Source organism: Neolamprologus multifasciatus, chromosome 6, assembly GCF_963576455.1.
Source record: "Neolamprologus multifasciatus chromosome 6, fNeoMul1.2, whole genome shotgun sequence".
NCBI classification, from domain to species: domain Eukaryota; kingdom Metazoa; phylum Chordata; class Actinopteri; order Cichliformes; family Cichlidae; genus Neolamprologus; species Neolamprologus multifasciatus.
The window spans coordinates 5,906,499-5,922,541 of NC_140444.1; the positions used below are offsets into that span (position 1 = coordinate 5,906,499).

The 16,043-nt window shown below is 39.6% G+C and overlaps 3 protein-coding genes across 5 annotated transcripts in view; 1 reads left to right on the forward strand and 2 right to left on the reverse strand.

Annotated features, from left to right (window-relative positions):
- Positions 1-317, reverse strand: part of frmpd1a (FERM and PDZ domain containing 1a) — a 434,267-nt gene extending 433,950 nt beyond the window's left edge. The window contains exon 1 of the mRNA XM_085163379.1: positions 60-317. The gene's annotated coding sequence lies outside the window, so the exon portion shown is untranslated. The remainder of the gene's footprint in view (positions 1-59) is intronic.
- LOC146516250 (testis-expressed protein 2-like) overlaps positions 1-15,997 on the forward strand; it is a 34,709-nt gene extending 18,712 nt beyond the window's left edge. For 2 of the 3 annotated variants that reach the window (XM_085163389.1, XM_085163390.1), the window contains 10 exons: positions 1,038-1,238; positions 1,406-1,727; positions 1,833-2,071; positions 2,404-2,568; positions 3,354-3,453; positions 9,987-10,113; positions 11,457-11,570; positions 11,891-12,100; positions 12,419-12,539; positions 13,740-15,997. In XM_085163389.1, coding sequence (XP_085019515.1) covers positions 1,038-1,238; positions 1,406-1,727; positions 1,833-2,071; positions 2,404-2,568; positions 3,354-3,453; positions 9,987-10,113; positions 11,457-11,570; positions 11,891-12,100; positions 12,419-12,539; positions 13,740-13,889 — 1,749 coding nt within the window. In that variant the 3' untranslated portion in view covers positions 13,890-15,997. The remainder of the gene's footprint in view (positions 1-1,037; positions 1,239-1,405; positions 1,728-1,832; positions 2,072-2,403; positions 2,569-3,353; positions 3,454-9,986; positions 10,114-11,456; positions 11,571-11,890; positions 12,101-12,418; positions 12,540-13,739) is intronic. The other variant, XM_085163388.1, reaches the window with a different exon arrangement.
- Positions 1-16,043, reverse strand: part of LOC146516248 (perforin-1-like) — a 579,062-nt gene that overhangs the window by 43,827 nt on the left and 519,192 nt on the right. The gene's annotated exons all lie outside the window — the stretch shown is intronic.

Genomic DNA, 16,043 nt, shown 5'->3' on the forward strand with positions numbered 1-16,043 from the left:
CATAATCTACATTTATCAACATATTTTCTTTCCTTCAGGAAAGATTTGTACATAGTTACTAGGGGTGCAACGATACACAAAATTCACGGTTCGGTTCGATACTTTGGTGTCACGGTTCGATATTTTTTCGATACAAAAAAAATGTTCATGCCTTTTTAATTTGTCATTTATTAAATTTTCACGGCACATTCTGCACCACATCTCTGTGCGTTCATCATTTGTTTGAAGCCAGCTCACCTCCTGCAACCACTTTTCCGAGAATACGCGCTTCTTTTGTGGTTCAGACTCCTTCTGACATTTCATTGGAGGTGGAGGAACACTAAAGTAATTGCTTAAAGGAGCTTCTTCGACATCTTTAAGAGTTCTAAACAAATGTCTGTCCTCCTCCTGAAAATCTTATGTTTGATTTTGCGAGCCCTGTATCTGATTGAGGAATCACTCATCTTTGGAAAAGAGAGTTTATTACAGGGAAATGTCTCTTTCCAAAATAAGAGCTATACTATACGCTTCTTCTGGGCTATATTCTCAGCAGCATATTAAACATATCAGGTCCCCATAAGGAGAATCATGTGCTAACGGCTGTCTAAATGACTCGGGTAAAGTTTGTAGCATGCGTGCTTGTTTTTTGTTTTTTTGTCTGCTTCCACTTGTCTTTGCACTAGGATGATGTCGGCATAAATGTGCAGTCATATTTGTTGTGTTCCCACTAGTGCTGTCAGCGTTAATATGAAATGAGGTTAACGCCACAACACGGCCTTTTGTACTTTCAGTTGGTGGTTAGGACACATGGTTCATGGAGATACTTGGGTAACCTTTTCAATCACTGTAGAAATATGTTACATAAGTGTAGAGTTTACTCCATTTTCCAGGTACAGTGATTGATTTTGTCTCTGTGTTTGTGGCTCTTCCAAAAAGGTTTTTCTTCATGTTTGAATTCTGGAAAGAATATACAGTGTGTGAGGATAGCAATAGCTTTTCTAGTAAAACTATTTTGCAACACATTCCTTAAATATAATCAACTCAGTATATCTTTGCAGGGTTGGATGAATGAGATACAGAATTACGACCCAGAGACATATCATGCCACACTGACGCAGTCCGTGTTTGTCCGATTGGAGGGATCCATCATTCGACTGTCTAAACCCAACCACAACATCGCCCGCCGTGCCTCACACAATGAACCAAAACCTGATGTTAACTACATCAGTCAGAAGATTTATGATCTTACATACAGCAAAGTAAGTAGTTACATGCATACATTAGAACAGAATTTATACATTCTGCCAGCTTAACTTTTTTTTAATGTATCATAAGTCTTTTATAAATTTTGAAATTGTTTTCAAAAGAAATTAAACTTTTCAGTTTGGCTATTATCTTTTTTTTGTTAACCAAACTCTTCCCTCAGGTGTATCTCGTGCCTCAGGGTCTCGCCAGGAAGCGAGTCTGGAACAAAAAATACCCTATCTGCATTGAACTTGGCAGGCAGGATGACTTCATGTCAAAGGCAGAAGGTGAAAGAATGGAGGCCAGTGAGGGCACACGGGAGCGAGAGGGAACGGGGGCATTCCAAGAGCGGAGATCATCATCATCATCTTCTTCCATTCTGACTCTCTACCTATTTGGAAGGACTGGCAGGGATAAGGAGGAGTGGTTCCAGCGGTTTCTGTCAGCCTCTAAGCTAAAGGTGGGCTTGAAGAAAAGTTCCAGTGTTGTAGGACTTAAGAAGGGTGAGTAAGGGCTAAAAGGGCCGAAAGTCATTTATTCTTACAATATAGTTATGCTCTTATAGCAGGAATTCATCAACTCTTTGTTACTTTTGCTGTGGCCCACAGCTTTGAGCTGTCACAGTCGCAGCAGCAGCCGCAGCAGTCTGGATGAAGCCCTGACATCTCAGACCAAGTCAAAAGACTCATCAGTCTCTTCCACAACAGTGGGCAGTGCCAAAACCAAGCCTCTGCTGGACTACAGTGTCTACATGGGTTCCTTAATGCCTAAAGAGTCTGCAGTCAGCCCTACAGCTGCCAGCCCTGTTCTTCAGAGTCCACAGAGCAGCCCTGGAGCTGATAAGAAGGTAGCACATACTCATTTCACATTCATACTCGTAACACATTTCTCTCTAATTTCCTTTTTGAGATGTTGTCTCATTTGCGGCGTAACCTCGTTGGGCTAAACAGTGACTATATGCAATAAAAAGATCATTTTGTGACATATAATAACACATTTTACATTTGCACATATCCTTGCAACATTGTACCCATAGGAATTCCCCTTTGAGGTCAATAAAGTTATTTGTATTCCTAATAAGAGGGGCACAATATGTTGGATTGGGTGATATTTTGGAATCCCTTTTGGGATAAAAGGTTTATGTGGTGTTTACAGTAACTCATCTGCTCTGTCTTTAAGCTTCAGAGCACCACATCGGCTCAGGTGCAGCCCGACGGAGAAGAGGACGATTCGGTTGCCTGGGTGAATGCCACCGTAGGCCGGCTCTTCTGGGACTTCCTGACTGAGCCCTATTGGATTGAACAGGTCTCCAAGAAGATTCAGATGAAGCTCAGCAAAATACGGGTGTGTGGAACAAAGCACATAACCTTTTCCCTTTAGGATCGAGACAGGCATACAAGAGAAAAAGGAGTCATGATCAGCTTCATGTTGATAACAGGTGTCTGGCCACACACAGAGAAGAGACAAACAAACTCCAAATGTCAGTGTGTGTGTGTGATGCAGTGCAGAAGCTCCATACCGGGTTTACAAGGAGAGGGAGAGAGAAAGAGGCACTGCATCATTTATTCTATCCCTTAACCAGCATTTTGCACATGTAGACTTTATTGGGCGGGCCTCCTCGGTATATTTTGCGAGTCATGTTTTTGTTTTGTATTTTTTTTTTTTTTCAAACCCTCCCCGCCTCCAACCATCCATTCAAACATCCATCCACTCATATTTTGAAAGTTCAATTGTTGTTTACCGGCTAGCGTCTTCCGTGAACTAGACGCCCACTCTAACCACAACTTGCAGCTGCACCATGCAGCAAACTGGCTTGTGTGAATATGTCGAAATCAAAACAGAAGTTGGAGACCCCCTCCCAGCCGTCTCGATCCTGACCCCCCTCTACAGTGCCACATGCAGTTTAGTGCAGTAGAAGCTGCTTGGCCCCTCAGTTTCACTCTAACCCTGTCCCCCCCAGCAAAACCTATTTCACTTCATGAAAAATATTTTGATATTGATTCAGATGAAAATGATACACTAACGTCTATATCTGCTGTAGTCAAGGTTTTTTGTTTATTGTTTTGTTATTGCTTACGAAGTATACTCGGAGAGTATCTTCAGCCAAATTGTATGCTTGTGTCTTTCAGTTGCCTTACTTCATGAATGAGCTCACCCTGACAGAACTGGACATGGGCTCGACCACTCCCAGAATCCTCAGGGCATCTAAACCCTGCATTAACTATCGAGGCAAGAGAGAAATCAATTTGGAACCATAATACACTTACACACACACACACAAAGTGAACAACTAAAAGATGCACTGACAAACATGAGCTCTGTGCACTTCTTTCTTTCTTTTTTTCTCAGAAGACTCTAGTTACTGAGCAATATTTGCCACGGTGAACATTCGAGTATCTCGTGTTTTTAAAAAGAACCGCACCTCCACACAGGCTATTCATAGTCAGATAGCTATGCCCATGGTGGAGATAACAAAGATAAGGGGTAAAATTCTAATCTTTGTTATCTATCAAGTTACAAGTGGTTTGGTGTTGCTTGTATAAAGCTGTCACAGATCTGGGTTCCAGCTTTCAGGGGATTTTTTTTTTTTGTTTGTTAACACTTAATGGCTAACAGTAGTGAGTGTTAAGATACAGTGCTAATTAGCGCTAAGCAAAATACAGATTAAATATTGCAATTTTACTAACCATGATAGGATGACAGTTGACTGTTGGTGAGCAAAGTCATATTTTGTAGCATGCTGTGAACATGTCTGTGATCTGTTGGGCATTTTACCATGTGAGTCTCGCTGTCAGGGTCTTCCTCTAGTGGCCATTTAAGGAACTGCAGGGTTTGGCACTCAAACACTGGTTTCATTTCTTAGTTCTGGAGATGTCTCCATGGTACAAACTGAAAAATAATTCAACTTTACTTTTGCAAAATTGCTCCCTTTTGGAAATCTCACGTATGGAAACGCAACTTAAATTAAGACATATTCAGCAACATAATTTATGATTTATTGTTGGCGTATTTGACCATTTATAAATATAGACAGTTCAGTACCACTTAGAGTAGCTGTTATCTATAGCTGATATTGTCTGAACATCAGCTCTACTATAAATGTCACTGTAATCTCTTGTCATAGATGAATGTGACTAATTTCAAACGGACTGTAGCCTAGTTTTATTTACTGTAGTTTTCTAGGTCACATAAACAAGTTTTTCATAAGCAAACATGACACTATATGTCAAAGCTTTCTACAAAAACTTCTACTCAGATTTTTTTGCTATGACTTTGCTTTTTATATTTGGTGGCAGACGCCTCTGCAGTCCAAACTTCCACACTTTATACTGTCACAACTTTAGATAATGTCATTTTTAAAGCTTGTTGGACAAAAAACCTCAGAAATGACATTTTGCCTCATGACTGGCCGTGGGTCTCATTCCCAGACTTTTTGCTGTGACTAATAAGTTCACAATTCTGAGACTGCGCTCTCCATCCAAACAACAACAACACCGGCGATTGCTGTGCTAACTTTACTGAAAGCAACCCTGTCCACACTGAGATGCACGCGGTGCTATAGACAACAAAAAAGAACTAGTTAAACTGGAACGACTCAGCTTTTTCATCTTTATTTAAATTTTTGTTGCATCAATTCACAAGAGTTTCCTCAAGTGAGTTGGAATATCCAAGCACGACTGCTGTTTAGTCCTTCTAGTTGTGAGGCGAGCCAATCAGAAGAATGATTGAGGGCTAAAAGAGTTTTTTGCACTGTGGAAAAACGAGGGGCTGCAACAAGACCCAGAACAAATAAATAAGGATTATTTTTGACTGCTGCGCTAGAGTCCAACAATAAAAATTTGGAGCAGGAAATGATATAATATGTAGTATAGTACAGGTCTTTTTAAAAGTATTTTATAGCAGCAATAGAAACAGCAACATATGCAAGTTAGGGCCACATCATTACCTGGTATAACTTCTGTGGTTGTGGTTGGATGTGGTTGCTGCTAATTATAATTTTAAAAAAATAACCCAGAGGAGATAACACAAGTCTTTGCTAACACCTATAAAAAGAAAAACTGCTCCATTCAAGAACATGCAAAATAGAATTTTTTGTACTGGGCAGCAACAGCCGTTTATTCACTCAGTCTGTCAGGCAGGGGCAGGAGTCGGTTCAGTAAAGCTCATAACCCTGAGCTCCTGTATTGTTGTCTTGAGTTCGGCTAACTGTATGGATGTATGAGTGGAACTGGTGTACAGTAACATTTGATTCATGCGAAAAACAAAAACAACAAGAAACCCTTTAGCAGGCATGCTACAGACTGTTGTACAGAATACAACTTATTTAAAGTTTAAGGCTTTGTTTAGAAGTCTAAAGAAATTTAATTCTGTTCTCATATACAGCACAGTCCATACAGGCAGGTTGTACTTCACGGCTCTTTAGCAGGTTTTATGGTTTTATGTGCTCCAGATAAATCGAGGCTTAGCTATGTGAGGTCTTAGCTCTGCATAACTATGCATGTTCTAGAGCACAAGCAGCTTTTACATGAATATTTCTGTGACTATTCAGTAATGCAGGCGCACTGAGCTTTCCTTTCCCTTGTACAACGTAACCTTTGTCATTCTGTAACTGATCTCTCTTTTCGTCTGTTTCGCATGCACAGTCTTCTATTTCTCTTCCTGGTTTTCTCTTCCCCTTGCTTTCCCTTTCATTTCATCTTCCTCTTTGTGCCTGTACTCACTCTTTTCTCATCCTAACGCTATGAGTCACTGCTTCATTTTCATCACTCCAGCAGCACTCGCATAACTCTATAATAAGGGCAGGAATTGATTGTGTCTCCAGCTGAGATGGCAACAGAAGTTCTTGGTTCAGTTCCAGACAAAACACTCATCAGAAGTCTCTCTAAACATAATCGGTTTGCATGAGCTCGTTTTCACTGATGATGTTGATATTTTGTCAGTTTTTATTGCACTTACTCCCCAAACAGCTAAGGTTGCCAGAGGTTTCTTTTCTGTATCACAGACAGTAAGTGAATTGACAGATATCACTCTGTCACACATTCAATTAAAATTTGTGATTTTTTTTTTGTTTGTTTGTTTGTTTTAGCCATATTTCTTGGAGGTCGGGGGCAAGTGTTTTATCTTATTTTAATGCCAGGTATTTCAGTTTTTAGGAAACTTGCAATCAAAATGGGCAGTTTAGGTTTCCTTTGGAAATTTCCACTGGTGTTGTAGGGGCTGAATCCTTCAGGCAGCTCAGGTTCTGCCTTTATCTCGTCTCATGCCGCTCCTTCCTGTAACAATCCTGCTGAGTGCAATGGATCGATGAATCTTTTCAGCTGTGCATGTGTGCATGTCTTGGAAAACAATTGTATCTGTGTGCCTGCACATTTATATTCATGCATGTTTGTTTTTACATGCTTATTTTTTTTATGTCAGTTTCTGATGGACACAAGAATACAAGTAGCCTCCCTGTATATGTGAAGGCATTTCTTTGCAGTTTGTTTGGTGGGGCTTCACCCCAATTAGGGAAGCACTGCTCTGATCCAGCTGCTTGCACCAAGGTCATCTTCTTTGTCCAGACTTTCAAAAACTCTGTGCCCCTAACCCAACCCGCCTCAGCTCACGCCTCTCAAAATTGGTGGGTCCATCAATGCCCTCTAGGCTCAGCTGATCGAAGCTGTTCTTTCAGCCTCAGTCTTTCTGACTTCCTGTCTATTTTTAACCAGCTGTTTTGTCAGACATTACTAAGTCTCTGTACTTTCTGTACTTTCATTTGTTTCAGGTCCTTTTTTTTTCACCCCCTCAACTTTTGGTTTTGTCTTTAACGGCTTTAACTCTGTGTTTCTGTCTGGCACAGCAAACTTATGGTATTATCTAGTCATTTAACACAAACCAACGGTATCAAGGCAGCAAAACGGTGAAAACAAAGCATGCAGTTTCAGTCCTGTGTGTACTTTCCCACATGTCAGCTCTTGTTAATATCTGAACAAGCTTCCATCATAACTTAAACAGCAACAACAAGTATCCAAAGCCAAAATATCTGTATTACAGATGATTTGTTAAGCAACAACCTATATTAACATCCCAGCATGTTTGGTCTTTTTGACCAATCATAGCACTTCAGAGGCTCTAACAGTCAAAACCAGGATCATAATGTGAAGCTAATGGGGATCCATTGCAGCCAAATTAGCAACAGTGTGACGCGTAAGTACTTATTAGATTATAAGATTTAGTCAGAAACCTCCCACTGGCATTTTGAATAACTTAGGGAAGCTTTGTTAAGACAAATTAACAGTGAATTGCAATAATCCAAATGTGATGGATATAAAGGCATGATCATCAAGCTCCAGTTCAGCATGACACAATGGAACTTCACTTGGCATTATTTCTAAGTGATAAAAACAAGCATATTTCAGAGATTTAACGTGAGCATGAGTCAAAGGTTAGCCTAAGCTTCCTGATCGAAGATTTAGCAAATGCGCCAAGGATACAAAGTTTCCATTACCTTACCTACCTACCACAAAAGTGTCGGGAGCACAAACAAGGACTTCTGTTTTCCCAATGTCTGAGCACTTGTGCAAGATCTGCAACTTAGTCCTTAAAGGAGAGATATAACTGATTGTTATCTGCATTGCAGTGATAAGAAAAAGTGCTTGAAATGTGCTAAAGTCTGATCCAGCATCAACCAAAAAGAGCTTTCTCCTGCATCGCAATGTTACAGGACCTTTAAGGGTCAGTATCTTGCCAAAGGCATAAACTTGAGCAGCCAGGAACCAAACCACCAACATTCCAGTTATTAGAACACTTGTAAAGGTGTGGGGCCATCATCTGCTCCAGGACAGCTTAAGTGCACCTTGACATTGATTCTCCAAGTCTCTGTATCTCTGTTGCAGGGATTAAAGACTATTCTTTCAAAAGATATTTCCTTTTTTGGTGTTTATAATGATGATGTTGGACAGTGTGGTTTAACACATTAGTCAAGAATCTCCCTCACGTATAGAACTGATGACTATGAAGGTCATATATCATGCAAATTACATTGCACTTTTTTCTTTTCAATCCCAAAAATGTTTCATCAAGGATAAAAAAAGATCACTTTTGTTTGATGGGGACCAAGTTGACCCACAATAGCTGTCTCACCCACCAGAGCCCCACTGTAGGGAAAAAGGTTTCAGATTAGACCCTTAATTCATCGTCTGTCCTTAAATGCATATTTACTCAAATTTAAAAGCCTGTTCTCGATGGGCTGTTGTCACGAAGCTGTTAAATAACTACCCAGGTTGTGGACTTTTAGGCTCCCTACTGCTGTTCATCAGTTCCTCATCTATCAAACTTTGCTGCCCTCTAGTGGTGCCAAGAGAAACAACACTAACAAGTTTATAGTAAGTCTTTGCACACAAAGACCATGTGACTCTGTTTTATGAGGAGAGGGAAACATGGGGGGAAAGAAGTCTGAGCATACACAGCCTGCCCCAGTCAAGTCAAGCTTTCTATGGAGATTTTTGACAAGTTTCTACTATCCAGATTACAGCAAATTTGGTAGTACAGAGGTAACAAGAAAAGAGGAGGGAAAGGAGAGCCCTGTTTTTTGCAGCCAGATCTCCCTGCTGTTATCAAACAGAGGCTTAGGGAAAGGCTGTGTGATCTCCAACTGTTCCGCCTACGTTTAAAGGATGTCTTCCAGGTTTTCCCTTCCTTCTCTGGGTGCTTCAGTGTGTCTTTCTCATCTAAGCAGAGAGATCAAGAAAATAAAATCAGTTGGGTTCCCTTTAGTGATGCTTGGAGGGGAATGAGAGGTGTCACGGAAAGAGCAGCACAGCTTTATGAGAATAGTGAGAGTAAGACTGAGATGAGAGGTGGTGAGGGTGACTGTGACCTGGAAAATTCTCAATGTTTTAGCTTCAAAATGAGTAATTATGTTTCTTTCCACTGTCACTAATAGACCCGAAAGGAAGCCATTTTTTACAATATAACAGTGATCTGCAAATCTTATATTTTGCAGTTTCATATCTTACATTTTTTTCCTCATATCGACTGTCATGATCCAAGCAGCCAGGAACACACAGGCACAAATGTAGTCTTCAAAAAAATGGGTTTTATTATACCCCCAAAAAGGACAAGATGATTACAAAAATTCAAAATAACAAAAATAAAGTTTTTAAGAACCAAGTGGGCCCATAAAGAGGTTAACTTAACAGAACGCTACTCAAAAGTCACTTAACAAAAACACAACTCAACAAACTGACCTCCCAAATGAGAAACAGCTCCAGTTATATAGCAAATGAATAAACCATTATATACACCAAAGGTGAAAACTAAAGAGATAACAGCTAACCATCATTCAAGAAGAACCCCATTCCCCCTGCATGATCACAATAGATGGTCCAGTCCACTTTATTGGCTTCTGCATTTAAACCAGCTCCACCCTCAGCCTCCTCTTTCAGCCAAACCAGGAAGGACTGGAGCGGAGGTCAGGTAGCTCAGAAAGAGCAGATATATATATCAATACAACATATAATCAATATAACATATACCCATATAAAATAACAAACAATGCAAAGCAAAGTCTATGCCACCATTTGGGCTATAGCTTAGTGCTGTCATGCATTACAGGTAAACTCAAAATATCAAATTAGTTAACTTATGATCACAGAAGCTTTAGAGCATAACGTAAACATAAGACAAAAGACTAAATGAATATTACCTAAGTATCTCAATTGTGTGGTTGCATGCAGCCATCACATCGACCTTCCTAATAATCTTTTTTTTTCCCCCCTCAGGTCTGTGGTTTGACCTGGAGATGACCTACAGTGGCTCCTTCCTGATGACCCTGGAAACCAAGATGAACCTCATTCGCCTGGGCAAGGAGGGAGAAAGCCTGCGCCCAGGCGAATTTGGCAAAGATGGGTAAGATAGTCGATCTCCACCACAATACTGTGTGCACCTGTTGGAACAGCCTTTGTTGGATTTAATGCAGAGTTTTGTGGTGGGGGTTTCTCCTGGGACTTAAACGACGCTTGTGGTCTTTAGTATCTAGTACACTGTCCGGTACCTCACCTGTTTCTCTCAGTGTTTTGTCTTTTCTGTCTCTTATACCCCCCCCCCCCCCCTTCTTTTTCCCTGCTGTTAACTTTGGATTCTGCCTATATGGGGTTGTTAATCGGATGCATTTCTTCCCTCGGTGAGTGCTTTAATCAGCATCAGCTTTCATTTTCCAGTTACAGTTTCTTTAGTTTGGGAATCGTCATTTCCTAATGCCAGCTATAATCTCATTAGCTTTTACTTCATCTCTCTCCATTTTCATCCCTCAGATTACGTCTTTGCGCTACAGAGCAGTAACATGTTAGTATGTTAATGTAAATACAGATCAGGAGGCACAGATTCCACTTTTTTCAAGTCCTGGTATGTTGTGACACTCTGTGCTACTGTCAAGAGTTATTAGAAAGCTCTGAAAGAGTAAAAAGTATCTGACAGCAGAAATAATTGATTTTCTGACATTAAATAAGGATAAGGTCATGTATTGACAGTCATCTGTGCCATCCATCCATTTCTCATCCAGTCACTCCTGTCAAAGGATCACTTTTCTTGTGTTGAGCAAACTTCAGCTAACCATACAGATAACCCACCATCTAAAGACAAGAGAAAAAATAATAATCTTTCTATCTTCTGGCTTTAGCCAGCTCGGGGATTTCAGCAGCTGTCAGGAGACATTGGCCATTCTGCCAAGCATGCCAAAAAGGCATTTGGAAACTAAACATCACGTCTGTGAGTGATTAGACCACTGGGCCTGAACCAAAGTAGGCTGTCAAAAATTCCTCTGTCTCACAGTACAATCAAAAGAAGAACTGAGAACATGTCACATGACAGATACGGATACAGGTGTCCTGTCAAATTTTTCCATTGCCTTTTGGTGTAAATGGTGCAAATTAAAACCACTGGTCTACAAAATGAATGTTTGGGGATTCCCAAAAATAATAAAAAGGGGGCTTTTTTGCAAGGTCTCATGAGGAAACAAGGTGTACAGCACTTGAAAAATTGTGAAAATAATTCTCGTGAAGCTTTGTTTTTCTTTTTTAGTAACTTACTAAGTTGTTTATTAAAACAGCGTTATAAGCATGTGTGCATGTGAGTAATCATAGATGGCATATTAAAAACGATAAAAAGCACAAAGCAAAACCGTTTGCATTTGTTAATAAATGCATAGACGCCAGCACATTACAATCCTCATTTATTTGTTCATGTGTTTCTAGATACAGGCCACGAACTTACTGCTTGGCTGACAGTGATGAAGAGTCATCCAGCGCAGGTTCATCAGATGAGGAAGACTCCTCAGATGTTTCCAATGATTTGACTGGAGCGGAGGGGTGAGTGTAAAGGGGGGGTGCTTTTTTGTAATCAAAGGACTGTAAATGTAAACAGGAAATGAGTGTTAAGATTACTTCAGGTTACAAAAGTACTGGTTAAATTTCATTGGAACTGAGACTGTCTATAATAAAATGTATGTGTAATTAATTATTAATTCTAAAATAATCTCACCTGTCACATCTGTATTTATTTCACTAAAAACTTAACTAAACTTTCACTAAAACGAAATAATAGAAGAAATAAAAATGAAAAAATAGAATTACTGGACTAAAGGAAAGTTTGCATTGTTTAACCCAAATCTTCCTTTTAATAAATACAGCTTTGTTGGAGGACATAAATCAAGCAAGATCATGCGCTTTGTGGACAAGATCACAAAGTCCAAATACTTCCAGAAGGCCACAGAGACGGAGTTCATCAAAAAGAAAATGGAAGAAGTGTCCAACACACCGCTGCTGCTCACGGTGGAGGTGCAGGAGCTCCAAGGAACACTGGCAGTCAACATTCCCCCTCCTCCTACTGACAGGATATGGTATGTGAAGAAAGTCTTGTTGTCCTGCTGTGTAACCTGTGGAATGCACAGAGTGAAGGTGCAGGTTTACCAGAATGACAACAACACATTTGTTGTTAACAGGTTTTTTAGAGGACTCCAGATACCTTTACCTTAAACTTAAACTTAAATCCAACTACCTTTGTTTATTAAGTAAACTGTGAGGATACCCAGAACAGGTAGAATTACTCAGCTAAATAAATGTGTATTTCTTTATACAGTCTCTTACTGCCCTCTAGTGGTGGCCATGTGTCAGTCGTTAGCCGTGATGGTGAGGGTGTTGATTGTTTTCTGGTGCAGGTATGGCTTCAGGACACCACCTCACCTGGAACTGAAGGCACGACCTAAACTGGGAGAAAGAGAAGTGACTCTGGCTCATGTCACAGACTGGATAGAGAAAAAACTGAAGCAGGAATTCGAGGTATTGTAAACACAACATTTCTCTTTAATTTTTGTAAGTCACTGACACAGTCATACTTCGGAGCACAGCAACATTTATTTATGGTTCCGGACAGAAGGTAGAGCTAAAAAGACACACTTTGCTGATGTGCTTATGGTCTTCGTCTATGTATGTATGTATGTATGCATATTAGTATGTAGGGTAAAGTGTAGAGCAAGGCAGTGATGCCAGCAGTCGTAGTCTTCGATCATGCGCACAATTATGACAACAGCAGATCGTGTTTAGAGGATTTGATGCACTTGAGACACATTTTTGGGTGCATCCACTTTTGTAATGGAGTGGAGGTTAAAAACAAGTTTAACATCATTAGCTGTAGATTGTTACACAGTCAACATTTCAGCTCCTTAATTACCTTTTTGGCGGTTTTTACTCATCTAGCATGTTAGTTAGGGAGCTGCTGCTACTTCACATCAAAGGGATTCAGTTGAGTGGGTTCAAGCATCTGACTAGGATGCTTCCTGAACACCCACCAATGGAGACGTTTCAGTCAGACCCAAGACACACGGTTGAGATGCATAAGCTACTTTGCAAGTGGCAAACAAAACGATGTAATTTTGATGACAGAACAGGAAAATATAAGCCAAAGTAAAGCACACCTGTTTCTCTTGTCCCTTTTAAAAATGTATTATTTGTTGTCAAATTAATTCCGTTTAATGAGTGATCCATTAAATGGAATTTGATCAATATCTCTGCTTTTCAAATAACTGATTCGTCATGATATGTATATATATTTTTTTTTAGATCACAATGGGTCTGCAAAAGCACAAAAACATCACATCTCAAGTTGTTTTAAGTAAACAATCTGATTATTTATGATTCAAACAACTAGAAATACTAAAAATGATTTTGTCTGCGTCGGTTCTCAGTCCAGGTCGTGGTAGTCTAAGCAGCTTGGAAGAAAGCGACTGAACGTCTTTAAGTTTCTTAAAGTGCGTAGTGTTCAAGAAAGTCCAGTGGCTTTTTTTTCCCCGAGCGCCTTAGACTAGAAATTATTCAAATTTTCCATTTTCAGTCTAGTCTATTAATGCACTAGGAACATGAGTGCATTTTATTAATAAACTGGGCAAATTGACCACTTCATTTTAGGTTTCACGCTTTGCAAAGCTAGTCGTGAATCAAGCATATTAAATACTGCCTGTCCATTATCTCTCCTTCTTTTAGAAAATCCTTGTAATGCCAAACATGGATGACGTGTGGCTGCTGATCATGCATTCTGCCATGGACCCACGCACAGCTGGTGGCCCTTTAGTTGGCCCCCCAGTGGACCCAGAGCCTTCCCAGCCAGAGAGGGAGAGCACCAGCCAGCCATGATGATTGTTTACAGTATTTCCTAACTATTACAGGGTCTTAGAATGGAAACCGGAGCCAAAGTCGATAGGTCTGACTTAACACGAACACATTCCCATAGAAAAGACTATGAATTCTACAAGAACAAGGTAGAGTCGACCAAATAAACACTAATGACAAACAAACTGTTGCTTGCTGCTCCCTTAAGTGGTATTTATCAGAGGATAGATTGATTTGTCTTTTAGAGTTTAGGGATGGACATATGAAGGGAGTCACGTTTGGCTCAAAACCGGGAGGGGGTTAAGCTAATAAGAGGAGAACATATAAGTATATAATGTGCTATGAACATGTCAATGTGAAAGCATTCACCACATACCTTACAGCCTGCACGTGACAAGACAGTGAGACTGCGCATGGTAGGCCTTTTTAGTTTAGAGACTGAGCAAGTGGTGCTCACAGCGTGATGTATGTAGATTTTTCTAGAGAAACGGGCGAAATAAATCAGATACTTGATGTTTATTTACCGGAAAAGATTAAACCTTTAAGTGGCTTTGTGTCAACGACTTTTAATCAGGTGTTAACTTGCAGTATTGATTTGTGCTGTGACCAGATCTTGAACACCCCGTTCACTTGCCAAACCCTGTTCTTTTTTTCTTTTTCCTTTTTTTATTAATGCCACTGATGCCGTTATCCGTGTTAACATGGAAGAAATGCTCAAGAGCAAACACGCGTCATGTAGGAACTGTCGTTCACAGCGTAAATTTAATGCTTATGACAAGTACGCAACAAATAAGTGCAATGTTAGAAATGCTACATAGAATTTAAAATGATAGAGACTATAAGTGTATGTCTGAGAAGTAAGAGCCCTGTAACACGTCTGCTGAATGTACGTTCGGGTGTTTGTGGCTTCAGTTGTTTTTGAATGGAAACGTCTTTTCTCCCGGCAAAAATTTGACTGGGATATGCAAATTATTGCACAAATACTAATGAAGGTTTTCTTATGATAAACACTAGCTCACCTTGCATATCATTTTAGACATGTCCTATTCGATAATCGAGCTTACGGAGAGCCGAGTGGCTTATTTATCGATGCACTTAACAGTTTTAATTAAGATATGTGACAGTGCTTTAAAACGACTTTAACCTCCACACTGTATGTAGAAGGACACTTCAGTGAAGCTAAGGTACAGACTGGGTCATAAACCTATTGACAAGAATGTGCACCCTTCGGGGGAAAAAAGAAAACAAAGCTCTTTTTAACTGTGTTTCTAATCTTAACCAAAGTCCTTTAATTAGGCCCAGAGTTGGACTGCTCTTTCTGCTCACAGGTACACATCTTGTATTGACAAAGCATTGTGAAGTGACATTTACAGATGTACTACAGTACATGCGTTAATGTTGAGGGGTTTTTTTTCCTTGTATTTTGGAAGTCTAAGTGGGTTATGGTTTCAGGTTTTGTGTCAATGTTTTTGGTATAAAGAGAATTAAAAGAGAATTTTTTTTGATGATATATGTAAAGCTCATGAAGTTATTTGTATCTGTGAATTATTCATGACTTTTTAAAATTTACATTTTAATTTTAAAGCCAAATCCAGTGATTATGTGTATCTGCCTTATTTATAGAGCAAAATAAATCTTGTCAAAGCTTTTTGTTGTTTTTTGCTTTGGATTCTCACAATTTGGGTTGCAAATGCTTAGTTTATCTTCTCTAGCAGTGGGTCTTGTTTTCATAATAGAATAATAATAATTTGATGTTGGGCTCATTTCATCACTTAAATCACATTGATTTTTTTTCTTTTTTTTTTTTTTGCCTGTCCCATTTGGTTCTTTAGCCGTCAGAATTGTTGTCTGAAGACCAACAAGGATACCCAATGGATTTATTTTGCCAAATGGATCATCATGGCATTGCCGTATTGGTCCATTTGATCGACCTTTGTTTTTATTATTTATTTTATTTTCAGTTGTTACAGACGGGACAGACATGAGTGAGGGATAGGAAAGGGAGAAAGAAAGAGGAAGGAAAAGAAAAACAGAAGGGGAGAGGGACAGTGAGAAAGGGGGGGAAAAAAATATCTCCGGGATCACCTGTTGAGAGAAAAAGAATAGAAAACAAGCAAAAAAACCAAAACAAAGCAACATACTAAACACAACACCATCGCATTAATCTAGCTAAGTGTA